This window comes from Neomonachus schauinslandi, chromosome 7 (assembly GCF_002201575.2).
Source record: "Neomonachus schauinslandi chromosome 7, ASM220157v2, whole genome shotgun sequence".
NCBI lineage: Eukaryota > Metazoa > Chordata > Mammalia > Carnivora > Phocidae > Neomonachus > Neomonachus schauinslandi.
The window spans coordinates 91,692,772-91,717,306 of record NC_058409.1 but is presented as its reverse complement, the minus strand read 5'-3'; the positions used below and the strand labels follow the sequence as shown (position 1 = coordinate 91,717,306).

General features: G+C 51.5%; 1 protein-coding gene across 2 annotated transcripts in view; it reads left to right on the top strand.

The window, feature by feature from the left end:
* The first annotated feature begins 19,140 nt into the window (after positions 1–19,140).
* Positions 19,141–24,535, top strand: part of KCNIP1 (potassium voltage-gated channel interacting protein 1) — a 330,114-nt gene continuing 324,719 nt past the window's right edge. For both annotated transcript variants that reach the window (XM_021698216.1, XM_021698208.1), the window contains exon 1: positions 19,141–19,228. In XM_021698216.1, coding sequence (XP_021553891.1) covers positions 19,141–19,228 — 88 coding nt within the window. The remainder of the gene's footprint in view (positions 19,229–24,535) is intronic.

The window sequence follows — 24,535 nt, the reverse complement described above, 5'->3', positions numbered from 1 at the left end:
ATGGCTTGAAGCCAGGACCCAAACTCTGACCTATGCTCTAACCACCACACTATGCTCCTTGCAGAACATCTCCACCTGGAGATTTTTCATCCACCTCAAACTCAACATGGTCCAAATGGAACTCACAATCTTTTCCCCAAGATTATTTCCATTATAATTCCAGGCTTGGTGAGGGCTGCAGCTTCCAAAATTGAGCAGAGAAAGGTTCTTTGAGAAAAATAAAACAGTGAATACAAAATCAGGTACAGGGTCTTGAAAGTGGCCCATGAAAGTGAGGGAGCCTGACACATAACTTTCACTAGCTTCATAATGAATCCCCCCACATACACACACACACAATACATTGTGTATTTCAGTGACCAGCAGGTAGTCACTCTAGTTGGAAACCTGGGAGCCTTCCTCTCCTTCCGTTCCCTCCCCCTTTCCTTCCTCTTCCATAAGGAATCAAGGATACAATCTTATAAAATCTCTCTTCCTCATGTCTCTGAGGTATCTCTCTATCTCCTCATATAAACCATCTTCTCATGGTTCAGGTCCTCTTCTCTCCTGGACCACCTCTCATCTCTCACTTGGGCCACTACCATAGTCTGCCTCTTTCCTGCCTCAGCATGGGCTTTCCCCAGCACATTTCCTGTGATACAGCAGGGTAGCCCATTATCAGAAATACACATCTAATCAATCTTTCTGTGACTTCCCACTGTCCTCCAGCCAAGGTCTAAATTCTCTAGTCTGGTCAGTCTTGCCAGGCTTACTTCTCACCATGCTCTCCTTTTGTTCCTTTCTTCAACAAATAACTTTTGAGTACTGATTCTTGAGTACTATTATCAAGTGCTAATAGTAGGGTAACTAGATGCTAAACACTGCAGTCATAGTAGTGAACAGTATAAGATCTTACACATCCCATGTTTCACCACACCAAACATCCTACATACCCCAGTTTCTAGGCTATGTAGGATGGGTTCAGCCTCTTTGCCTTTTCCTGGGCTATAGGAAAACCTCTTAAATTCACTGATCACCTGACTAATTGCCATTTATCTTTATGGCTGGAAGTGTCACCTCCCTATCATCCACCAGCAAGAATGGATCCCTTCTCCTTTCTACTTCAGATATGCTCCTTTATTCTCCCAGAACATCTGTTCTACTTAGTCACATCTACTTGACTATGAGAGACAACTCTTTGACCAGAGAGACAGCATTTTATTCATCTCTATACCCCCACTGGGACCTGGGACTTAGTAGATACCATCTATCCATCCATTTTATCTAACCATTCATCAGTTCATTGATTAAGTTATTCATCCATCCATATATCTATCTGTCCATCTGTCTGTCCATCCATCCATCTACCTGTCCATCCATCCATCCATCCATCCATCCATCCATCCATCCATCCATTCACTCATCCATACAACAAATATTTCTGAATATCCTCCATGTATCAGCCATTTTTCCAGGCTCTGTGGATATAGAGAAGAACAAGAGAGAGAAAGCCCTGCTCTCACTAACCCTACACCCTAGTGGGGGGCACAGAATATGGAAATAAAAGAAGCAAATAAGCAAAATAGGTGAGCGAGATTTATTATAAAGTGAATTAACCAGATTGATGTCACAGAGGGTGTTGCTTTATAAGGAATGGTTAGGTCACCTTATAAGAAGGTGGCATTTGTAGTGAGCCCCAAATGGTAGTAAAGGAGCAACCAAGCACAGAGTGGCAGAAAGTCCTCATCTGGGAATGAGCTTTGTATGTTTGAGGAACAGAAAAGAGCAGAGTAAGCAAGTGGAGGGGCTGGAGAGGCTGTTGGAGAGGTCCACAGGGACAAGATAAGATCATGTAGCATCTTGCAGTCCATGGAAAGGAATCTGGATCTCATTCTGAGTTAGACGCAGAAGTAATGTTTCAGTGAATGAAGGAGTGAGTGAATGCATAAACATCATGCATGTACATGGTTTTGAATTTAGTGTGCCGATGGCTTGTCTCTGCATTGAGCCCTCAGCACCACCTTCACCAGGTCCTCTCCTCTGACACATGGTATCAGGTGAGACGACCTTTGTCCTGAGCTCTAGTCAGGTGGCTGTTGGACAATCTTTTGGCCCCATCTCAGAACCAGGACAAAGGACAGAGAGCTGCCTTGCCTGGAAACAGTCCAGGGCTAGCCTTTAGCTCCTGGTCCAGGGCTGTTTCTCTTGTAGTTCCTCGGGATCCTGGGAGAAGGGCAATCATAAGCATGGGGATGAGGAGGGAGTAAGAGCTGGGGATGGTGTGAGAACTCGGGAAACACAGAAGTTTGGTGATAGTTGGCCCAGATTTTGAATCCTTTCTCTAGCATTCATCTCTACATGTATGCCCTTGGATAAGCCATGTCACCTCTCAGCCTCAGTGTCCCCACCACGACATGGAGACATAAGTACCTAAGTCACTGGGTCTGGGGGAAAGATTAAATAAGACATTTTGGTAAAATAATAGGTTTTAACAAACATGATTGGCTCTCCTTTTCTCGCTTTGAACAAACCATGGCCTTGTTCCCTAAAAGTTAAGTTGTACCATTAGAAAGCACGCTCGTGCTTCACCCCTGTTCTACCAAAGTGAGAACATAGCAAAATCCTGTAGTGTGTCTCAGTTCCCCATTTTGTTTATATCCAGGCTGATATTTCCCGCTTGTGACAATAACAAAAAAAAAATGCAAAGACCGAAACAGCTTCACTTCCTGTTCCCTCAAGATCCAGCATGACAATCCCATTGCCCCCAAAGCAGAACTGCACATGAAAAAAGTGGTGGAGAAAGGAAGGCAGTGTGGCCTCTCCGAGGCTTGAGCAGCCCACGATGAGGCAAGAGCTGGGAGCTCCAGGAACGGCATCAGACTGTGCCTTCCAGGGCCCGCCCCCTGAACCTGCCTTATAAAGTGTCTTCCCAACCAGAGCGGAGCAGGTAATTCGGCTTCACACAGCTGAAGTATTTTTGCTCTCCTTTAGTTCTTTTTTTTCTTCTTGCAAACATGTCCAAACAGACCTTGGGCTACACCAGAACTTTTCCTAGGAGGCCAACTGAGAGCACACACATACATACATGCACACACCCTGGTCCCAGTTCCCCACTGCTCCCCCACCCCTCAACCCCAGGAAGTAGGTTTCTCAACCAGCAAGGCCGGGTATGAGTCACAGGTAATTCCATTTTGTCTGGGGGCATCAGACTGCCCTCTCTCTCTTGGGGTCAAAGGAGTTGCTGAGAAGGAGAGGTGGTTCTGACCCGGAGGGAAATTCCCACGTCTGTACAGTGGCTTGGAAAGATCTCGGTCCCTTTGCTCATCTCTCTCAAGGGGCAAGGATGCCCTTGTTGCTGGTAAAGGCCCATGCTCCCGGATGAGGCTTGGGTCTGGGGTTGGGGCCGCTGGTGTGCTGTGCAGATGGTGGGTGGAGCGCGGGAAAGGGGGCTGCTATGAACTAAGCCGGTGGGCTCCACCGTGGGAAGCAAGCCGAGGATGCGCATGTGTGTGCTCACATTCATGTGCAAAGGGAAGGCATGGGAAGAGAAACTAAGGCCATTCTTATCTGGCACCACAGCTAGTTACTGGTGCTTTCACACTTCCCTTCAGGAGCTGCTGCCTCTGGGGAGACAATCAATGAGAATTGCATGGCGTGCTCCCACCCTGCCTGCGAGCTGCCTTCACCCAGTCCTCGCCCCCACTCTCAGTCCATGAGGGAATGTGGTGAGGTCTGTTGCTCCCGCAGTTTCTCTCCCCTCAACTCAGCTCAGACGAAGCAAAGAAGTGGGTCAGGGGCCCTCTCTCCAGAAAGCATCATGGTGATGGGAAGGGAAAGGGGTCTGAGGGGAGGGGACCCCCGGAATCCATGAGGGGTGTTTCCACAGCTCTTTGAAGATGGGGAAGATGAGTCTTCAGGAAGGCTGAGATCAGGCATCTTCTGCTGTTTTCCTTGCTCTGGTGAAAAGATGCTTCCCGGCTCTTGTGATCCACCTGCAGGCTATCTATCATCCTTGAGAGGGATAGAGAGGAGAGAGACAAACCAAGCAAAGCCAACAGACTCCAAAAGCATCCATAGCTCTGCTCGTGAGTGCTGCCCTGCGGACCAGCTCTGTCTGCAGCCCTTCCATCCAGGGCCACTCGGCGGCTGCGACAGGGCTATTCTGGTGACTGAAACCCAGTCACAAAGGCTCAGGGTGGGTGGGTGCCCAGCCATTCATCCCAGACAAGAGGTCAGGGCAAAATGGCACTGGCCAGACAGACCACAGGAAGAAGAGAAATCCAGATGGTCATTCAGGAAACAGAAGACACTTCACAGAACGCAGAGATGGGGCAGACGCCTACACCTGCCTTTTAGGAGAAAAGGGAACATGAAAAACAGATGTTGTCAATGAGGGTTTATCAGAAAAGAAAAGGTCTTGTAGCATACGGCCTAGGGTGGGGACGTGTCAGGGGCCGTTTTGAGTTTGAGTTCTGGTCACCGTCTTTTCCCAGCCCAGGGCCAAGACTGCACGACGGCCTCTGCTTTACTAGCCAGGCACTGTCTCAACGTTTCCTCCACCCCCAAGGCACCGAGCTCACAAGGGTTCCGCTTAGATAACCTGAAACCCAGGGAACATGAGAGCCTACTCCCCGGGCCTTGGCTTAACTGAGATTGGTTGTGCTGACCCCGGCAGAGGGCAGAGCAGCATGGCTCCCTTCTCCCACCACCTCCCCCACCCCCGCCCCCCACGCAGTCCACAGCTACCGGAAATGCTCTTTAGCCAAAATGTGGCCTTTCTCCGGGGGTGGCAAGCTGCAAGCCTGATTAGCTCCTGAGCCCTCAGCTGGCCTAGGTGTTCGGAAGATCCTGAGGCTACTGCTTTGGGCATCAGTGCTGTGGACTGTGCCAGGAGAAGCCCGGGAATGTACAGGGGGCTGAAGCCTCTCACCTGGGGTCTCCCCCAACCCTTATATGGGGAGGCCGAGAGAAGGGTGTGAGGCCTCTCCCGAACCCTCCATCAGCACCCTTGCCCCCGTGTAGATCCTGCCTGGCCACTGCCTCCTGCTATGATTGTGCCTTTTCAGCAAAGTGGCGTTGCGGCGTTGTTCATGTCCTGAAAAGAACAGGAATCCAGTGTCAGTGCTCGCTCCCGAGGAAATGTGCTGTTTCTCTGGAAGACTGCAGAAGCCCCAGACGCATTTGGCATGCAAAGCTAAATCAGCAGAACCGCAGGGCCAGTTCCGTTCGCTGGAAGAAAGAGGCTGCTGAATGTGGCTTTTCAGTTCCTGGGGCTTCAGGAGCTCCGAAACTCCCTTTCTCCCTGTCCTTGCTGCGCCGCCGTCAATCATGGAGAAAACTCGGCCTCCTCCTCCTATTGCGTCGAGGTTTCTGCGGCCTCAGTTTACAAGTCAGTGAAATGGAAAACCTAATTTTAAACTCTTTACCTACGGTGTGAGAAAGAGAGGGGTGACTCTCGTGGGCTTTCTGCAGCCTCCTTCCCCCCCTCCATTGCCCTCTCTCTCCCCTGTTTTTGCTTGTTCTTTCTCTTTTCCTCCCATCCTCTAGGTCCTCTGGCCTCTCACCTCTCTGCCCCCCTCCAGGCAGGAAGACCAGAGTCTGCCTTTTTCTGGTTAAAAAGTCCTACTTTGCAGGAGCATAGCCAATTTATGACCCTGCCCTACCCAGCTGGGGATGATGTTTATTCACATTTAGGAACATGAGGAAAGAGGCTTAGCTGTGAGTTTCTGAGGCCAGGGAAAATTACAGCGATATATAAAAGGGGTTGCCCTCACCAAGGTGCTGAGCTGGTACCAGGCTCAGGAGGCTGCCGGGCTTGGGGAGGGCAGTGTCAGAAAGGAGGAGGTCTAACGCTCCTTCTGACTTCAGGGACTAACTTCCTCAATGCTCCCAAGCCAAGAAACAGGGAAAGAAGCAATGAGGGAAAGAGAGAGGCAGAGCAAGACACAGAGACAGAAAGACCAAAAATCAAAAGGGTGAAGGGAAAGAAAAAAAGTGATACAGTCCTTAAATATTTTTAAAAATCATTAATAAGATTTGAAGAGGGCAGGAAGGGTTTAAGAGGGCTTTTTCCTTATCTACTACTAAATAAAAAACCTCCACAGCAGGTAATTGGCGACCCAGGAAAGGGCGACCCTATAAGAAGCAGGACCAGTTAAGCAGCAGCAAGATCCCCAGGGCCTTTGTTCCTGTCCTATAGGACGACTTGTAGGTTTAAGGCGTTTTCCTGGGATGCAGGGTGGCCGAGGAGTACAGAATACCAGACACAAGAGCTTGTCCTAGCGGCCAGGACATGAGTTGATCTGTCTGAGGTGCTTCATGTGCCCTTGTCCCCTGCTGGGGACCTACTGTCTTACTGCTGTCCCCAAGCTGGAGATGAGGTCATAGAGGGGGACAGTGGGTCTGGGATCATACAGCCCCCACTTGGAACCTTGGGTCTGCAGCTTAGGAGTTGTGCATCTGAACCAAATCACCTAATCTCTCAGAGACTTGGTTTTCCCATCTGGAAAATGGGGATATTAATATCTCACAGCATTATTATAAGACTTGTTAATGATATTAGTGTACTATTAGCAAGGAAATAGGTCATGGTTTCCACACATGACCACCATACATTCAGCACTGTACTGAGTCTGGGCTTTACATCCATGATCCCAGCTGGTCTTCACATCATCCACTAGGTGAGGATCACAAAACACCCTCACTCGTTACGTGACACACAGAAAGGCAAAGCCAAAAGCTACCGTTGACAGAGAGAGGCTCCGAAAGCCCACCCCATTAGCAGCCAACACGTCATCGGCGACCAAGAAATGTGAGCTTCCTCTCTTGCCTGCCCGTCACTTTTGGTTTTCTCTTTGGACAGGCCCACTGCCTGCAACCGGAGCCCGGCCCCACACAGCTGCAGAGCCCTGGAGAAGCAGCTCGGCCCTGGCGGGGGTGGGGAGGCTCCCAGTCCCAAATCTATCGGCCAGTAGCTGGCTAAGTCATCTTGGGCAAAGTCATTTTATCTCTCTGTGGCCTCAGATTCCTCATCTCTAAAATGGAGATGAAGGTGATGGGAGGGGTCCTCCTGCCCAGACAGGCCGTTTCGAGGACCCAGGGTAGGGAGGCCATACTACTAGTCCAGGGAGAAACCACAGCTCACCGGACAGGCACAAATCCCTTCCTCTGTCTCAGCCCATCCAGGAGCCTGGCTTTGACCCCTTACCCTGGGGGCCCAAGGGATAAGACAGGCCCAGGCCAGGCTCTGGCTGCATCCAGACTTTGGCGGGGGAAGAAGAGGGCCACATACCTGGAATTTACTCAAATCTGGGATGTAGGCCCCCCCAACTCTGTTGGAAAAACAGTCAAATTTCAGGATAGATGAATAGGCTAAGGGCTCAGATGCATGGGGCTTCAAGTCTCTGTTCTGTCCCTCACTAGCTATATGACCTTAGGCAAGTCATCATCCCTCTGAGCCTTAGATTCCTCTTCTGTAACATGGGAATAAAACTAGTGGTACCTCCAAGGGTGGCTATAACAAGGCTTGGGAAACACCCGGCCCAGCCTCTGGCACACAGCAAATCCTCCCCCGAGCCGCTGCCCTGGCTCCCGTGCCTTTGCAAAGAGCCCAGGGGGCTATGCGCTCTGGCTTCCTGCCCCCACCGGACGTGGGGCCTCCCCCTACCACCGCTGCCCGCCACCGAGCGCAAGGGCCGCTTACAAGGTACACGAAACTGCGCTTGAAAAATGAAGGCTCTGTGCTGCTCATGGATTTTCTATTTAAATTTACTGATTCCCTAATTATAAGCTCAGCAAGAAAGAAGACTAAGGACCAGCGGGGTTTGTCGAGGAGCAATTACTGGGCAATTTTCTTTTTTCCAGTGGAAGCAAAGGGAGGTGGAAGAGCAGGACGAAGGACGGAGCGCAGACTCCCGACCCTGTCCCTTTATCTGGGCTTAATGTTCTCTGCCCATTGGAGGCGACTTAGCATTTCCCTCGGAGGGTAGGGCGTGGGAATGGTGCTTGGGGGCTGGTGGGGGGATAGGGGCTGGCACTGGGGGAGCGCGGGGGGAATTACCCATAGACTTATATCTCTTTGGCCTTCCCTTCTTTCTTGAAAAGCCAAAGTTCATCCCTTCCCTCCTGAGTACATACCCATTTCGTAGATCTTTTTTTTTTCTTTTCAAATTTCCAAAAGTAGAAAGAACACTTGCTCAGAAATACCCAAAGAGCTTGCCAAAGAGTCAGGCCCCAGAGTCTACGTACAGAATCAGCCTCTGCCAGCTGGGGGTGGGCACTGGCTTCGACACTTGACTAGCATGCCACAGTTGATCATCTCGTCCTTGGGCAACTCAATTCATCAGCTCTTGGGTTTCTAAGGTCATAAGCCTTAGAAGTGTCAGACGCAGAAAAGGATGGCTGGAGACTCTTGCCTTGTCCTCCGCACAAAATGACCCAAAACATTGTCATTTGCAGAATCATTGTACATTGTCATTTGCAGAATCCGAGATCTGGAAGGACCCTAAGCAAGCAATTTCCAAGCATAAGAGCAAAGCTGTGGAGTCAGAGTCATGGGGCTTAAAAATCTGCTTCCACCACCACTTACCAGCAGAACAACTTTGGCCACATGCAGCACCTTTCCATGCCTCAGTCTCCTCAACTGTAAACATAAGATAATAATAGACCTGTCCTCCTGGAGGACAGCATGAGATTGTGCACGCACACAAGCACGTGTCCACACACAAATGCACATAGATGCATCCCCAGTACCTTGCAGAGTGCCCGGCATGTAAGAACTGCTAGGAGTTGCCATTTATTTCTGGAGGTTTACTACAGCCTACACACACACTCATTTAGTCCTCACCACCACCCGTCTGGTAAGTTACGTTTTTGTCCTGTTTTACAGAAGGGGAAACTGAGGCTCAAAGACAGCAGGTAACTGGCGCAAGGTTAAAGAAGCAGTAAGGTCAGAGCCACTGGTTTATTCATAAAATATTGACGGCTCTCCGTGTGCCAGATTCTATTCCAGGCATCGGGGATTTTGTGGTCCATGAGACAGACAATGCTCCTGGTCTCTCAGTAATCACATCTAGGTGGAGACAATTTGGAAACAGGATCATCTGACTCCAGAGCCCACAGGTCTGACCACTGAACTATCTCCTTGATAGGTGATGGGTCTTATCGTCGTAGTCAAGCACACAGCCGAGCCCCTCCCATCCCCCGTCCTGTTTCTGGGCTCCCGGGACACTGTACTTGGTGGCACTTGCTGAGAAGAGTCCTGATCTGGGGATGGGGGAACAGGTAGGTGGCAGGTGGCAACAGACCACCAGGTTCAGGGTGGGGATCGTAAGTTCTCACAAACTGTGAGGAGAAACAGCACTCATTTTGTAGGCAAATCTAGCCTTTGCCGCCTGTGATTCCTGAAAACATTTTCCAAAGTCTGTTGCCTCTCCCACGCCCCCAGATCCACACCCTCTCTGGGGTAGAAGGGCGGCCACACGGGGCCAGGTGGGCTGCAGGCAGGGGGTTGAGAACTTGGGCTCCCTCTAGTGAGGCACCGAGGCAGTGCAAGAAAACACGGGCATCCTAGGCAAAAAGCCGCCTCTGCAGGACTTCCTCCCCATCAAGAAGATGATGGGGTTGAGTGAGTCCTGGTCAAAAATGGCACCTCCTGTGGCTATCAAGGACAGCAACAACTCCCCAGCAGAGCTGTCTGGAATGCTCACTCTTTTGAGGTACTTACCTCTGAACCTGAACTTCCCCCAGCTGTGTACATAGAGATCCCTGGGTCTAGCCCCAGGTAGCCCCCCACAGGCCTCCCGCTGGAGGTGGCCTCCTCACCAACGTCTTTACCACCCCAAGCACATGCTGATTCTTCTGCTGGGCCTGTTGGGTTAGGCTTGCCCCTGACCCCAGCTTGCTTATCACCACCCCACCAGGCTAGAGATTGGTCCTGAGTCCCATTTCCAGGCTCAACTTTGCCTCCTGGAAGCCACCCCACAGTATTTTTGGAACCACTTAGCATCCTAATGATTAGCAAACAATTGCAACCAGATGCCTAGGCTCTGCTGAGTCAGCAGAGGTCCTAACAGAAGTGAGGAGCAGACCCTGGCCAGTATGACTTGGAAGGAGTCACATGACCTCTCAGGGTTGCAGTCTCCTTGTCTGAAAATTAAAACAAACTACTGAGGTTAAAAAGGACAAAATATGGGAAAGCATTCTGGGAAGTATAATGCACAAACTGTTATTAGTATTTCTATTATGTTTGAAACAAAGAAGTCAAGTGAGATGCCTTATCTTTTAAGACTCAAATGGGTTTTGTCTGAATGTCCCACCACCAAATAGTGGACCCCTTCCTCTCCCAAACTCTCCCTATTATTTCAATGGGAGGGTATGGGTAAGCTGGGGTTTTTTCCCCATTACCTAGACCTCTGAGCACTTGCTTCCACTGAATTAGGCCACTTTAGGGACCTGCTTGGTTTCCGATGTGCCCTGGTCCTAGTCTACCTCAAATCTATCTGAATTTGTAATGTAGCCCTTCTCCTAATTTTCATTTTTTAAAAATCTGACAAGTCCCCTGTGGGTTGCCAACTTCATAGGAGACAGAGGGAGTTTACCTCATAACCACACAGACAAACTGAAAGGTGAATGTCAGACATGCATCTTCCTAAATGTCCTTTGGCTACTTCTGGCACCTTGAGGTCAGCCTCCCTCTCCTCTTTCCTAAGCTCTCATCAGTGCTCTGACCCCAATTCCTGCTGGTTCCTACAATAGAGACGTTTAAGTATTTCTTTCTGTGTCTTCTGTCAACCGTTGTTTATCAAGGCAATATTCAGGACCCACATCCCAAGAAAGACAATTCCTTCCCTAAGAGGAATGTAGGTGCCAGCCGATGGGATAATAACCTCTCTGTCCACTGCATTTTTCTTTATCTCTGGGCTCCCCATCCACGTGGGCCAGAGGCTGGAGAGAAGGAGGGCTGACAGGACGCTTCTGCGGGGCTGGGGATGTGGAAGGCCCCAGGGAGGGGTTCCAAGGCCTCTCCTTGTTCTGCTGCACAGTTACTTTCGCAGGGTCCTAGCTCCCCAAGTGGAAGTCCAGGACTCAAACTCAAGCATTGTTCCATCTACATGACAGGGTCGTAGTAAAGGTGTGTCCTGTGAGGGTGTGGTCCGCTGACACCTTGGGGGATGCAGGACCCATACCCTTTCCAACCTAAGCTGAAGCCACATAAAGAAGGGGGCCCAGGAAACTCACATTATGTCTAGTCCTTTGTCTTCCTGCTCTGGTACCTTTGAAGCCCAAGGATACCTTGCTCTCAGACTCCTGGCTGGAGACAGAGACAAGAGCTATGAGTGGTAAGGAGGCAAGACTTGCAGTAATTCCAGATTCCAGATAATTCCATGTGAGATCAGAACACCCTGGATGGGCCAGTGATGGATCTCAGGTTCTTCATGTGTGTAGTGGGCACTGTGGTTATTATAATAACAACAATACCAGCACCGACTGCAAATGATAATGGCTGCCATTTTTTGAGCATGTATTACATGCCAGATCCCACACACACCTTTCACGGGATACGATAACCATATGATGTGAGTACTGTGATTACCCTCATTTTACCGATGGGGGGGCGGAGGCTTCAAGGGCTTCCTTTGTCTAAAGTCACACAGGTAGGAGGTGTAGGAACCGGGCTTTTAATCACCACATGGTGCCATTTAATGCTTGTGTACAGTTTGCAATTTAGAAATGAAATTCTCCTGTATTATTTCATTTCTCCCCGTCTGGGAAGGCACAACCCGGAAGCTCTTTGACAACTGTAGCACAGACAAGAAACTGAGGCTTGCACAGATACAGGGGTCTGTCCGCCCTCCCTTTGCTCATAGGAATGTGAGGGTGATGCAGAAGGAAGGGGTATTGACTTTGCAGCAGAGAGATCACTGAGGACAGGGGCCTATTGCCTCTTGCTCTTCCCGGAACACACCAGCTTGGCGCTGGCTTTAATTCCTCTAAGAGTTGAGTTGGTTTTGCCATCTGAGGCATTGGGCACAGAGACAAGTTATCTCAGCTCCGCAGTGAGCATCACACCAGAGTATGGGAATACTCAGCACCCCACTATGCGCCCTATGAAAATGCCCCACTGTCTCCTGCCTGCCCATTAGCCACCCAGGATCCTGCCAGCCCTTCTGGGCACCGACGTAATTACCAACAAGAGGATGAATATTTAAAGGGACTCTTATTTAACCGGTAAATGCTTCCTCTCCAAATTCCCTCCATCACTGTGTCTGGATGGATTCTAGAAGGACTGCTCTGACTTAGACCCTGAGCTGCCTGAGGTTTGGCCTTGTGAAAGGTCATGTGACCGTTCTTCCCTCTTTCTTGGTATGGGGCCTTAAAGGTAGAGGGGACCAGTCATTCTGGCCTAACTGTGAACATTAAGGTCAGCTCCCCTATTCTGCAGGGGACCTGGCCAGACAGGACCCTGACCTGTGGGGGAAGGGAGGAAGAATCACAGAAAAAGGGACTGGGCACCCATGACAGATTGCCCCTTTACTATTACCGACCCCCCACCTCGTTGCCACAGATGGATAGTTTCTCCCCAGAGCCAACCCTACCGACCCTTGATCTCTGACTCCTGACCTCCAGAATGGTGAGAGATGAGATCCTTGCTGCCTTAAGCCCCTCAGTACAAGGTGATTTGTTACAGCTGCCACAGGAAACTGATGCCAAGTGGAAGAGGATGGGGGAGAGTCAAGAACGATTCCCAGTGTTACAGCCCAGGTGTTCTAGAGGCTGACAATGTGGTTTGTTGAGCTACAGAATGTCAGAGACACCATCCGGGCTATTTGCGAAGAGTAGGACCTGGGGACATAGGACAGGTGAGAAAGCAGGTGAGCAGAGGCATCTAGAACCCATTGTATCTAGGAATTGGGACCCCAGCCCTGATCTCTACACTTTGGGGGGCTGTGTCCTGCTTTCAGTGACCCTGGGAGGCAGACGGGGAAGCAGCCCTGACAGGTTAGTTGGCTTGTCTTAGAGGGCTCTCTGGTGGTCAGCCAGGAGCAACCATGCCCACACCTGTGGCCTTTGGTGTCCAGCTTCAACTGGTTCTGCTCTTTCCATGATCACAAAATAAAGGTGTCCCCGTGGCGGTCCAGGACTGAGTCCAGTTGTAAGCGTAGCGTGCTGTTGGGGCAAGAGAAGACAGCGATGGGCAGGACGTGTCGACAGGCAGCAATGGGATAGCAGTTGGTGACACAGAGGGAAAAGGGGTGGCTTCAAGGACCAACGTGGTCTCTTCCCATCTTTGCCTGGAAGCAGCTGCAGCTGCTCACTCCCCCTTCCCGCCAGTTCTGCTGCAAACTGTGGTTCCTCCAGCTCGCAGCTGGGCCCTGACATGGTTGAGTGTAGAGGCCACTGGACCCCAAAACGAGCTGTCCTGCCCTCCACACAAATGATCCTGAGGCCCTCCAGCCAACAGTGCTGATGAATTTCCATCAGCTCTTAGGCCTCATTTTCCCATAGTTAGAGCAGGGAGAAGACACCAGGTCCCACTGAGGACATGGAGCTGCCATGCCCCTAGAGCAAGGCAAATCCCTCTCTGAGGACCCACTTCTGCAGAAGGGATTTTTTTTTTCTGAGACTTAGAGGAAAAATAAAATCTGACTTAATTCTTAGGAAATTGCCTTTCTACCCACCTGTGTAAGCCTGTATTTAGATGCTAATATGTTTGGCCTGTTGGGAGGCAACATTTAATATTTTTTCCTGAGCAGTAACAAAAAATCATTTATTTATGAGAATTCTAGACTCCCCACCCTCTCTCCTGAGTTCCTCATCTTCATTTGCACCTACCAGCTGGATGCAGCTCTCCGCAAGACACGTGAAATCTGTAACCATCTCCCTCCCCAGACCAGATCCTCTTTATACCTTTCCTGATTTTGTTTCTAGAACTGCTGGTGGCTTTTGACCCCCTCCTGTTCCCCAGACTTCCTCCAATCAGTCACCAGTCCCATTGACTCAACCCTCTCCCTTAGGGCAAATCATCAAATCTGACAGAGTCTCCACTTTCTCATCTGTAAAATGGGTATAATAGTAATACTGACTTCAGGTGTTATAAGACCCAGATAATCCAAACACAACACCCAGCACAAGTGTCTGGTAACAGACCTACAAATCATGATGATTATTTTTATAATGACCATGACCCCCATGGAATCTATCCTCCTCATCTTCATGGTTATTCTATCATGAACTGTTCAGTGAGCTCTGCTGATTAGAAAACACTGGTCACTATTTGCTTCAAGTATTTGCATGCTTTTAAGTTCTTAACTTTATACATTTGTCTGCTTGTTTATAGTCTGAGCACACCTACCACACTCCACCTCTAAAATGCGATTTCCGCAAGGGAAGGGATGCTGTCTTATTTACTGGTGTATCCTCAATACCTGGCACAAGGTGGGATTCTACAGTTTTGGAAGGAAAGACGCCTGGCCTGGCTGGTTATTAAACTACCGACCCCCAGCTTCCAGGGCTCTCTTCTCTGTCCTGCTTGGTGCTGCTGAGCTGGGACTCTGCAAGCCACATTTCTGCTTTGCCAGCAGCCCCAAGATCAGCTCTGCCAGTAGGGGGGACAGGGAGCAGGGGGCCATGGTCCTTCCAGGCAGCTTCCCGCTCCCACCTGTGGCCCCAGGACAACTAGCAATGGCATCAGGTTCTGGTGGCAGCAATTGGTTAGTTTCTGATACATAGGTTTTGAACTCCCAGAGCCAACCTCAAAACTCTCCTTCAGAGACACCAGCATTAGCCAGCCAGCACCCCATCCTCAGAGGACCGGGTCTCAGCCTCAGGGAACCCCTCCTCCAGGCTCCTAGGTTCTGGGAATCCCAGTCCTTTCCTTGTCTACCTCCCACCCAGCGCTAGGGCTGGCCGCTGCTTCCTACAGTTACCGCCTCCGCGATTCCTCAGTGTCCCCTTCTGCCCTTGTCGGTCCTCCAGTACGCATATACCAAGTCTTTATATGAAATTCTTGCTGTCAGCATAGCTGGTGTGGCTGTGTCCCTGGCTGCCTGAGGCTGCCCCTGCGCCTAGCCTTGCCCGTCTCCATCTCTCCCACCCCCACAGCCATGGTCATGGAAGGAATTCCTTCCAAGGACGTTGGTCTCAACTCACTCCATGATGCATCCAAGAATGAGGGTTTATGATTATAACAGGCAGCTGCTTGTCTCTTTCAAGTCAAGGCAAAATATGTCTCACTCAAACTCCCAGCTGCTTTAATCTTGAGCCCTGGTGAGATACGAAATAAATTTCCATGAATTTTAGAGTCAAATGTCAAATGGCCTTAGGCTCAAATCCTGCCTCAGTTGTGTGGCCTTCAACAAGTTACTTTCCCTCTCTGGGCCTGTTTCCTCCTCTATAGAATGGGTAGCATAATAATACTTCCGTCATAGGGTTGTAAGGAGTACATATGTGAAGGGAGGTACTTGGAGTTGTTGCCTGCGTGTAGAAGGCTCTCAGCGAATGTTGCCGTGAATGTCATGGTCATGTGGACAGCCTTTCGACCTTCTAAAGGATAGCATGTCTGCCCTCTCTTAGCCTTGCTCTCAGAGAAGTCAGCATACTCTCGTGGGCATAGACGACATCAGGAGCCCCCATTGGCTTCTCCTCCTGCCCCCTGGAAATGCCATGTGAAGGTTCTTGTGAACAGTATCAGGAGTAAGAACTCTGCCTTCCCAAGTTCCTTTGGCTAATGCGCATCTGTGACAGGGAGTCTGGCTAATTACAAACCTGCTGATGATCTAATTTCCCTGGTGCCCCCTGAATGCTCCATTACTGTGTGTCCCTTTCTATGCCATATTTGCAGAATAGCGTGTTCCTAGAGCAGAGAACAATTTTTTCCTGTACTCTTCTATTATGAATTCACCGGCCTTCCTTTGCTGGGAATGTTCTTGGCACACTAAACACCTTGCCCACGTTGCTGGAGGTTCTGCTGTGTGATATTTTGGGTGCTCCTGACCCTCTCTGGGCCTGAGTCGTTTCTCTAACATGGAGAGTTCAAACATTTGATCCTTGCTGAGATCGGAGGAGAATCTGAAATGTTTCGTGTTTGAGTTACTACGAGGGGAGATTAAAAATTGGAGCCTGGCCCCAGGATTTCCCATAATCACAAAGGTTTCCCTATACAGGCTCTACTTTAATGGAGTGGTTTTAGGGGCCAGGGGCAGGAGTGGTGGCACCCGACAGTGGCAGCAAGTGGACAGTGATAATGACCTGTGCACAGAGTGGCTTTACTATGCCAGGCACTATATTAAGCCCATTGATTTCATCAAAGCCTCCCCAGATGAGGTAAAGATTATTATTCCCATTTTCCAGAAGGAAAAGCTGAGGCTCTTCTGCTTGCGCAGCAGCAGCTAGACTGCAGACCTTAGCATCTCAGGCCTGTCTTTGGCCTTTGCACTTGCTGTTCTCTCAGTTGGAAAAGTTATTACCCCCACAGAGCTGTGTGGCTGGTTCGGGTCTCCCTTAATGTCATTTAATGGAGACAAGCTTTTCTCAGTGACTCTGTAACCTTAGGAGCTCCTGTCCCTATCCACCCACTTAGCTCTCTTTTCCTTCAAAGCACAGTCCTGTATGTAGACACACTGTCTATCTGTCCTTGCACCACAGGAATGTGACCCCAGTAAGCCCAGAGACTCTGTTTTGTTCCCCATTGTCTGCTCAGCACCTGGAGCCGAGGCCCAGATAGTCTGTCTTCAACATTCGTATGTACGGAGTGAACAGGCCGGTGGTTAAATGCCCGGGGCAAAGGGCCATGCTCTTAACCATCACCTGTCTTGCCTGGAGCGGGGAGGGGAGACTTGTTCTTGGGATTTGCCAGCTCCCTCAGACCACAGTGCTGTGTCTCTTTCCCCCTACGTTTCAAATGACAGGACTCCAGATTCCGGAGCTGGAGCCCAAAACACAAGTCCCCCTGAACCTCTCCTGTCATCCCGAAACAGATGCTGCCCACAGCCTTCTGGGAGCCCCTCCTCCTGCAGGTTCCTGGCAAGGTTTGAAGTTGGCTAATGCCCCCGAAGTCACAGCCATTGTTTCTTCTGGCTTCGTGATCTTCCGTGTCCCTGCCTCGTGTGGGAGGGAAGAGAGAGGCAGCAGGGTCTAGCTGAGAGTTCCGTCCTGCAGAGTTCAGAGGGTGGTACTCTCCATGGCAAATGGTCAGGTGGCTAGCATCGCCTCCCTCAGTCTTTCTCTCAACTCTCTCCTCCTCCCTGGAGCCAGGTGGTGATGCTCTTTGTCTGCTCCTTGCCCACCAGGTGTGTTGCATGGTCAAGTTCTTTCCTTCCCCTTCTTCACATCTACCTGCCCGTGTCTCCATCCCACTAAGATGGCGAAAGGTGAAAAAGGTTCACGATGAATCCACTCCACCGTAAAGTTGGGAAGGCACTGACCCTGTGTGTCTAGTTTGCCTGGCCCAGTGTTTTGTACATCCTCGGACCTCGGTAAATATTCACGCAAATAAGTGAACCAAAGACTAAGCGCCATTAACATTCCCAGATACCATGTGCGTTTTAACTGGGACCTTCTATCCTTTAAGAAAAAAAGAGTGAATAAAGGGGCAGTTCAAGCCCTAAGACATCAAACACAATGGGATATTTTCCATCAGGACTCCTCTCTCTGTATATGTTGTGACTCATACCACGCTGGTGAGTCAAGGTGCTCTGTGTTTGTGGGCTGTCTCCAGAGTCTGGTCTTAGAGCTGAAATTTGATGGTGACCCCCCGGAAGGGCTGAGATTTGTTTCAAGATTCACTTCCACATGACTCATGGAAGATGGGGAAGAAACCAGACGTGGAGCATGAATTCCACTTATCTGGCATTTTATCAACTGGTAGCCCATTCTCTGGCTCTTAAGCAATCTATTCTTCTCAAACATCCCACAGAAGCAGATGACAGGGAGACAAGAGAGGAAGAGAAAGATGAGATGGAGAGGAAGAGAAAGACTTCCCAGGGTTTGGCTTAGTTCAGCTATTGGGGGATTTTGCTTCTGCTATTCGTGTGGCTACAGGGCCTCACTGTGATGCTGATGGCCCCAGGAGGACCTTTTGAATCACCAAGTAAAGTGCAGACATCATGGGAGAGGTTCATGCCCTGTGTAGGGGGTGGGATGAGATGTCCGCCGAGGTCCCTTCTGACCTGCACAGTCTGTGGTACTGAACAACCAGATTTTTTATTAAGCCTATTTGCATCCTGGGTTTCATATTTGCATACTGCCTTGCGGGTTTACTTCTCAGAGTATTGTACTGTAATCAAATTGAATTCTCTTCTGGCATTTCTGAGGAATGCTTTCTTCATCGAGGAAAGCACGAATCGCACTTCTATCCCGATGAGAGTGCAGACTTTTGGCCAACTCTGAGTCGGAGCGCTTGGAGCTGGAGGCGGTCAGAGGCATTGGCCTTCCCAGTCCTGGAGGCAGGGAGCCCCTGCTGCTGGTGCAGGGGTGGGGGGGCCTCACAGGCCTGCTCCCCCGGGGCTCCCACCCAGCTCGACTTCGTGATGCAAACCAGGCCGCTCAGCTGCTGCCTGCAAACTTTCCCCCGAGTGCCAACCAGCCGCTTTCAGCTCTGTGGGGACTTCTCTCACATCCCGATCAGGGCAGGGAGAATTGATCTATTAGATTCACCAGGAAGGAAAGAGCGGGAGAGCGAGCAGGAGGCTGCTGAGTGGAGTGTTTTTGCGTAGCAGTCCCTCCCTTCTGACTCGAGTATTAATTGCTACATTACCACTGCCATGTAAGAGACAGTCGGCAAAGCCTGGGAGAAACCAGCTCCTCCCTCCCTGCTCCGCTCAGCCTCACTCCTCCTTGGTTCCCTCGGAGCACCCTGTGCCCTGGCAGGACGTCCCCAGGCCGGCCCCCCCGTGTCCTGAGGGCCTCCCGTGGTGAGGACTTGAGTGGACAGCAGGAGGGGGTGGAGGGAGGGAGGGAGGAAGGGAGCACGCCTCGTGCCCTGCAGGCTTTCTGGATGCAGAAGCCGGACTTGCTGCAGAGGCAGCTGTGCTGTTCCCAGAGCTTCTGGGGTACCTCCGCCTCTCAGGGTTAGCCCAGGCGGCCTCCAAGTTCCAGGGCCACGCGAGGTAGCTGCTTTCCCTTTCGGGCGCCGACAGCAGAGCCTAGCTTCCCTCTACCACCATGAGCGGCTGCTCCAAAACCTGCAAGCTGGGGTTCGTGAAATGTGCCCAGACCGTCTTTAAGCTCATCACTGGGACCCTCAGCAAAGGTAGGGAGCCTGGCCTTGACCCTCATTTTCTGTCTTAATGTGGTCTGGCTGGCCAAGGTGGCAAGTGCCTTGGCGTGGCGTCTGCGACTGCTCAGGTGTGCCGGGGTCTCAGGGGAGGGCGGGGCGAATGGGTGGCTGGGAGTCGGGGTTGCCGACAACCTGGGTCCTGGCTCTGAGCGGGCGGGCACCCCGCCAGGGAGCTCAGCCGACCATAATTGCCTGGAACTTGGGAAATGGATTTGATGGTGTGTGGCCGATTGGTCACAGGCGGGCACAGGGACACAAGCCTTCCCAGAGCACTGGAAGCTGCTTCGCGTGACTGGAGTTTCAAGAAGTTATCCAGGGAGTGTTGTGTCTTGTTGATAAAAGAGAGATTTGATGCGGTGGGCTGTGAGTAATTCCGCAGAACGGAGCCGCTTGAGGAGGCCAGCTGGAGGTGGCGGCCGCGCGGGAGTCCACCACGCACGCGTGAACGCGGAATTCCTATCCGCCCGGGGGGGCTGATGAGCCAAGGGCTTTCTCTCGCCGGGTCCTGCATTTCTGGGGCCTTGTTCATCATTCTGCTCTCTTGCACCCCTGTTCCTCTGCGGATCCTGCCTGTGTCAATGTCCGTCTTCTCTACTCCTCCAAGAACTGGGGCGGCAGGGGGTGGGTAGGTGCAGCTCCCCAGGCAGCAGAAAGGGTGGTTGGGAACCAGACTTAGGACTGTGTACACGCAAGTCAGCCCCAGGATGCGAAGGGAGGCTGACTTCTCCTCGGGGCAGCTCCTATCTCTGGAACCCCCCATGACACTGTGCCAGGGAGGGCGAGGCATTCGAGAGACTCTGGCAAACTTTTTGGAGATCAAATTTGGAGAGAGAGCAGCAGCATGATGCGGTTTCACTGGCTGAAAAAAAGCCTTTAAATATTCATGCCCTCTTTCAGGAGGAAAGAGTGTTGGGGGGAGATGCACTGGAAGCAGCGGGGCCGGGTATTCAGGGAAGGAGGCAGGGCCACAAAACCTTGGCCAGGCTTTTTTTAAATGACAAGGAGGGAAGATAAAGGCTGCGTTGGCCGCTGTGATGGCTGGAGCACTGGTGTTCCGGGCCCAGGAGGTCTGGCCTGGGGCAAACTGAACAGCCACTGTGGGGCAGGGGAGGGATGGTGAGGTCTGCCAGCTCCTTTCTCAGCCCTGTCATCACCCCTGTTCTGCCTGCACGACACTCCTCAAACGGGGTGCTGTGCCTCCAGGATGCCCAGGGAAACGAATAGCCCAATGCTGAGGGTCAGGCTGTGGGCAGATTTCCTGGGGCCCATGTGGGATGGACAGAGGTGAGGAGCTGAGAGCCAGGATTAGAGGTGCCGCAGAGTCCTCCCCGCAATTCAGTCCTTCCAAACAGGATTTTCTTCCCATGTCATGGGCTCCAGGATCTCAGGGGACGTGGGGTGAGCCTCAGCCTTTGCTTCCCAGAGGTTTAGCAGAAAGAGCTTTGGCCCACACTCGGGAAACTGAGGTCTCAACTCTGGCTTTGCTCCCTGTGCTGGCCTCAGCCTCTCTGAGCCTCAGTTTCTTCATCTGTAAAATGAGTCCATTACCTGCAACCGGTTTACCTTCCAGCTTTGTTGAAAGGCTCCAGGGAGGCTGAGACACGGGATCCCTGTACGGACTGTGTTGCAGTGACCAGATGCAAGGGAGCTGTCAGGGACTGAGGTGGGCGTGGGTCTGGAGAGGGTGACCTAGGCAATGCCATCTGCAGGAACAGGGTCAAAGGCCTTCAGTGTAGCTGGCTGCAGGTGGGTCTGTGCACTCCAGGCAGCTCCAGAGGGGAGAGACCAGAGCAATAGAGTTAAGTGTGAGAAATGAGTCGGTCAGGGAGAGAGAGAATGTGCAGAGGTGTGTGTGTGTGTGTGTGTGTGTGAGAGAGAGAGAGAGAGAGAGAGAGGATAGATGGCTATTTGAATAAATGAGCAGGAAGATACTGTCTTTTGCATATTTGCCTACAATCATTTGCTTAAGATTTATTTACTGAGCACCTACCCTGTGCCACGCTAACTGCTGGACACTAGACGCGTGGAGAATATGACACAAGTCCTTCATCAAGACGTGCACTCTGGTGGGGCACAGGCTGAACACCAGACACCACCTGGACAGCACGCTGAGCACAGAGATGGAAGGAGGCAGGGGGGCCAAAGAGAAGCCTGGGGCAGATCCAGAGGCTCCTCCAAAAGTGGCATCAGCTGAGATGAGAAGGGGGGCGGACTGGGCAGGAGGGGGCAGGTTGGCACTAGCAGAGGGAGCAGCCCTGGAGTCATAACCTCTGCAGAGAAACCAGACCACAGGTCAGGATGGCACCTCTCTCCCCTCAGAATCCCAGAGACTTAGGATCCATGGGACACAGAAAGGGACCAGCACGGGGGACCGTGGCCACCTGGCCTTCCTCCGACCTGCATCTGTACTCAGTTTCCTATAGCCAGGGCTCAGGGAGGCGGCCCTCGGTGGGCACCGAGGGCAGGATCGTGTCTCTCCACTCTGCAGAGAGCACCAAGTGTTTACACGGCCCTGGGTCTGTGCCAGGCACGTGCTGGGAAACCGGTGTTCTGCCCAGCCCAGGTGTTTGCTAAATATTTGTTAAATAAATGACCATGGGAGCAGGGCCAGGACCGGAACAGGGAGCAAAAAAGGTCTTTTTTATGCATAGGCCAGCCCTAGGTTACTATAGATTAGATCCTACATGGACACATTACAGGAGTTTAATGATTGCTGGGTTTAATTGTGATTTCACTTACTCATTACTCATTGCACATGGTCCTCGAATTGGAATAATCCAACCTTTAGACAGATTTTTCTTTGTCCCTTTCAGAATTGAGGAATGTAAAGATTCTACAGGACCAGGCATCTCCTGCTGGTTGTGGGGGCAACTCGTTATTTCTTACCTGCCCAGGGAACACCCGGAGAATGGGGAGAGCCCAAGACCACCCCTCCCTGTCCTTCCATTCCCGGACAGACCACAGCCACCTCCCCCTGATTTTAGCAATCCCCTCTCCCACTGGTCTAAGCTGCGGGTGGCCCAGACTTTTCTCACCAATGCCCTTTTCAGAGATGAACTGATCAGGTCCTCCTGCTCACACATCTCCTTGACCTTGAGCTTTTCCTCCATAGCTCTGATCACAATCTGTGATCCATGTTCCTTTTAAAAACATGTTTGCTAAAGGCTGTCTTCCCCACCGGACTTGAGCTCTGTGAGGGCAGAGATCCCATGGGCTTTTCCTCAGCACTGCGCCCAGAGCTGCTTGGCCAGTGCCGGGCCCGGAGTGGCTGCTTTGCTGACAGCATGAAATGATCGAAGCAGCACCTCAGGGCGCAGACGTCCACCAGGGGTCCTGAGAGGTAGTGTAGAGTGGGAGCTTTCCAGGATGCACCATGCAAGCCCCTGTCCTGGAGGTGCTCAGTAAATGCTCTCTGAACTCTGTCCAGCTGCAAGTGGCCAAGGGTGAGCCTCCAGCCAAATGGTTCAGAACTGTGCCTGAACTTTCTCGGTGTCTCAGGAAGGGCATTTACTTGTCCCCCAAGAAGGGAGGCTGGGTGGGGGGAGATCCGGCACACCATTCCAGCTCCTTCAGCTTGACCCTGATTTGTTCCATGTACTGAATTTCTCCAAAATTTAAAGAACGAGTTTCTCTTGATTTAAAAAACAAAACAAAACAAAGTTCGTAAACCACTTATGCAGTGGAAAGGACGGTGGGTTGCCAGCCTGGGACATTCTCAGGTCCACTGCACGCTGGCCAGGAAGTCTTCTGCAGGGTCCCTCACCTCTCCGGCCTCAGTTACCTAATCTAGAAAATGGAATCACAATGCCCTCCTTATAGGATTAAACAAGAGAGCTCCCTGCATATTAAGTACTCGGGAAATGTTTTTGATACGACTGCAATTATTAGCTGATCCCCAGGACCATGAGTGCCTCAGGGCAGGCACTCCATCTCACTAACTGCTGGTTTCTTCAGAGCTGACCCACACTCTGAGAGTGGCCTCTCTAGAATATTCTATTCCCCTCTCCAGAACTTGCTTTCCTAAGGTCCCACCTAGTGCTAAGTTTGACCTTTGAGCCCTTTCCCACACCTGATTCCCTTATTAGGAGTTAATAGCATGACTCCCAGAGCCAGGTCCTCCCCGGCTCTTTAAGCAGCAGCCCAGCTCCTGGCTGAGACCCCCGGTTAACCCCAGGGTCTGGGGAACCTGCCCGGTTCTCTTCCTACACAGCCAGCTCCCTAGCCACTTCACAGACCCTGGGGCCGCGGGTGGGAACCCAAGTCGTGCAGGCTCCACTGTGGTTGCGTAGGTTTAAACCCATCTCCTTCTGCACTTTGGGAACCCATCTGTCACCCCAGACACAGATGGCGAAGCCAAAGCCAGCAGGAGGGAAGAATTCAATCCGGGAGAGCTTCTAGCTGTCAAGGCCACCCGCATGGCTGTAGGGTGGGGAGGGGGTAGAAGGGCTGACCTTGTAAGATTTATCTCAAGGACAATGCCCTGGAGCCCCGACTCCCCTCCCCCACCCCGGCTTTCTCTCTGTGCTTCGGACCCATCACAGACACACTGTTCCTCTTGCCTCCTCTTCTGGGGGAACTGACCTTGAACTTGGCTCTGCCTTCAGGCAGGCCCAGCTTGAGTCCCAGCTCCGTTATCTAACAGCTGTGTGAGCTTGGGGGAGGTACACAACCTCCCTAAGCCAAGGCTCATCCCTTTTAATTGGAGGTAATAACAACACGTAGTGCAAAGGTTGTTCTGTAACTCAGTGAGGATGACGCGAGTGGCAGGCTGCGGCTAGTCGGGCTAGCGGTGGGTCCCTCCTTGCGCCGTGCCCTAGGCACCTCTCCCATCTTGTCCCAGTCCTGACCTTGGGAGTAGGGGTGGCAATCACCATTTTACCAGATAAGGAAACTGACCAGGTGGCCCAACTGGCAGTAAGTGGCAGAGTGGGGATTAGAACCCAAGTCCTAAGGGGGCCAGGACTAGGCACTTGCCTCTCTACTCCATGGGGCTAGAGAACACACCCCTGAGGGGATTGCTCCCCACCTTGTCATTAGCAAAGAGTGCCCCAGCTTCCCACTAATTGTGTAGGTGGGTTTGTCAAGAACTGTTATACCGGCTGGGGCTCTTTCTGTCTTCCAAAGGGTTCTGACAAATTCCTTAATGTGGCATGGCCTGGGTTAAGGAATAAGGTTTATGGGGAATAGAACACTCTGCAGGCCAAGATCAGAAAGACAGCCACATACATGCTCTTCCAAAATCACTGTCACCTCCCAGACAGGTACACTGGGGCCAGGGCA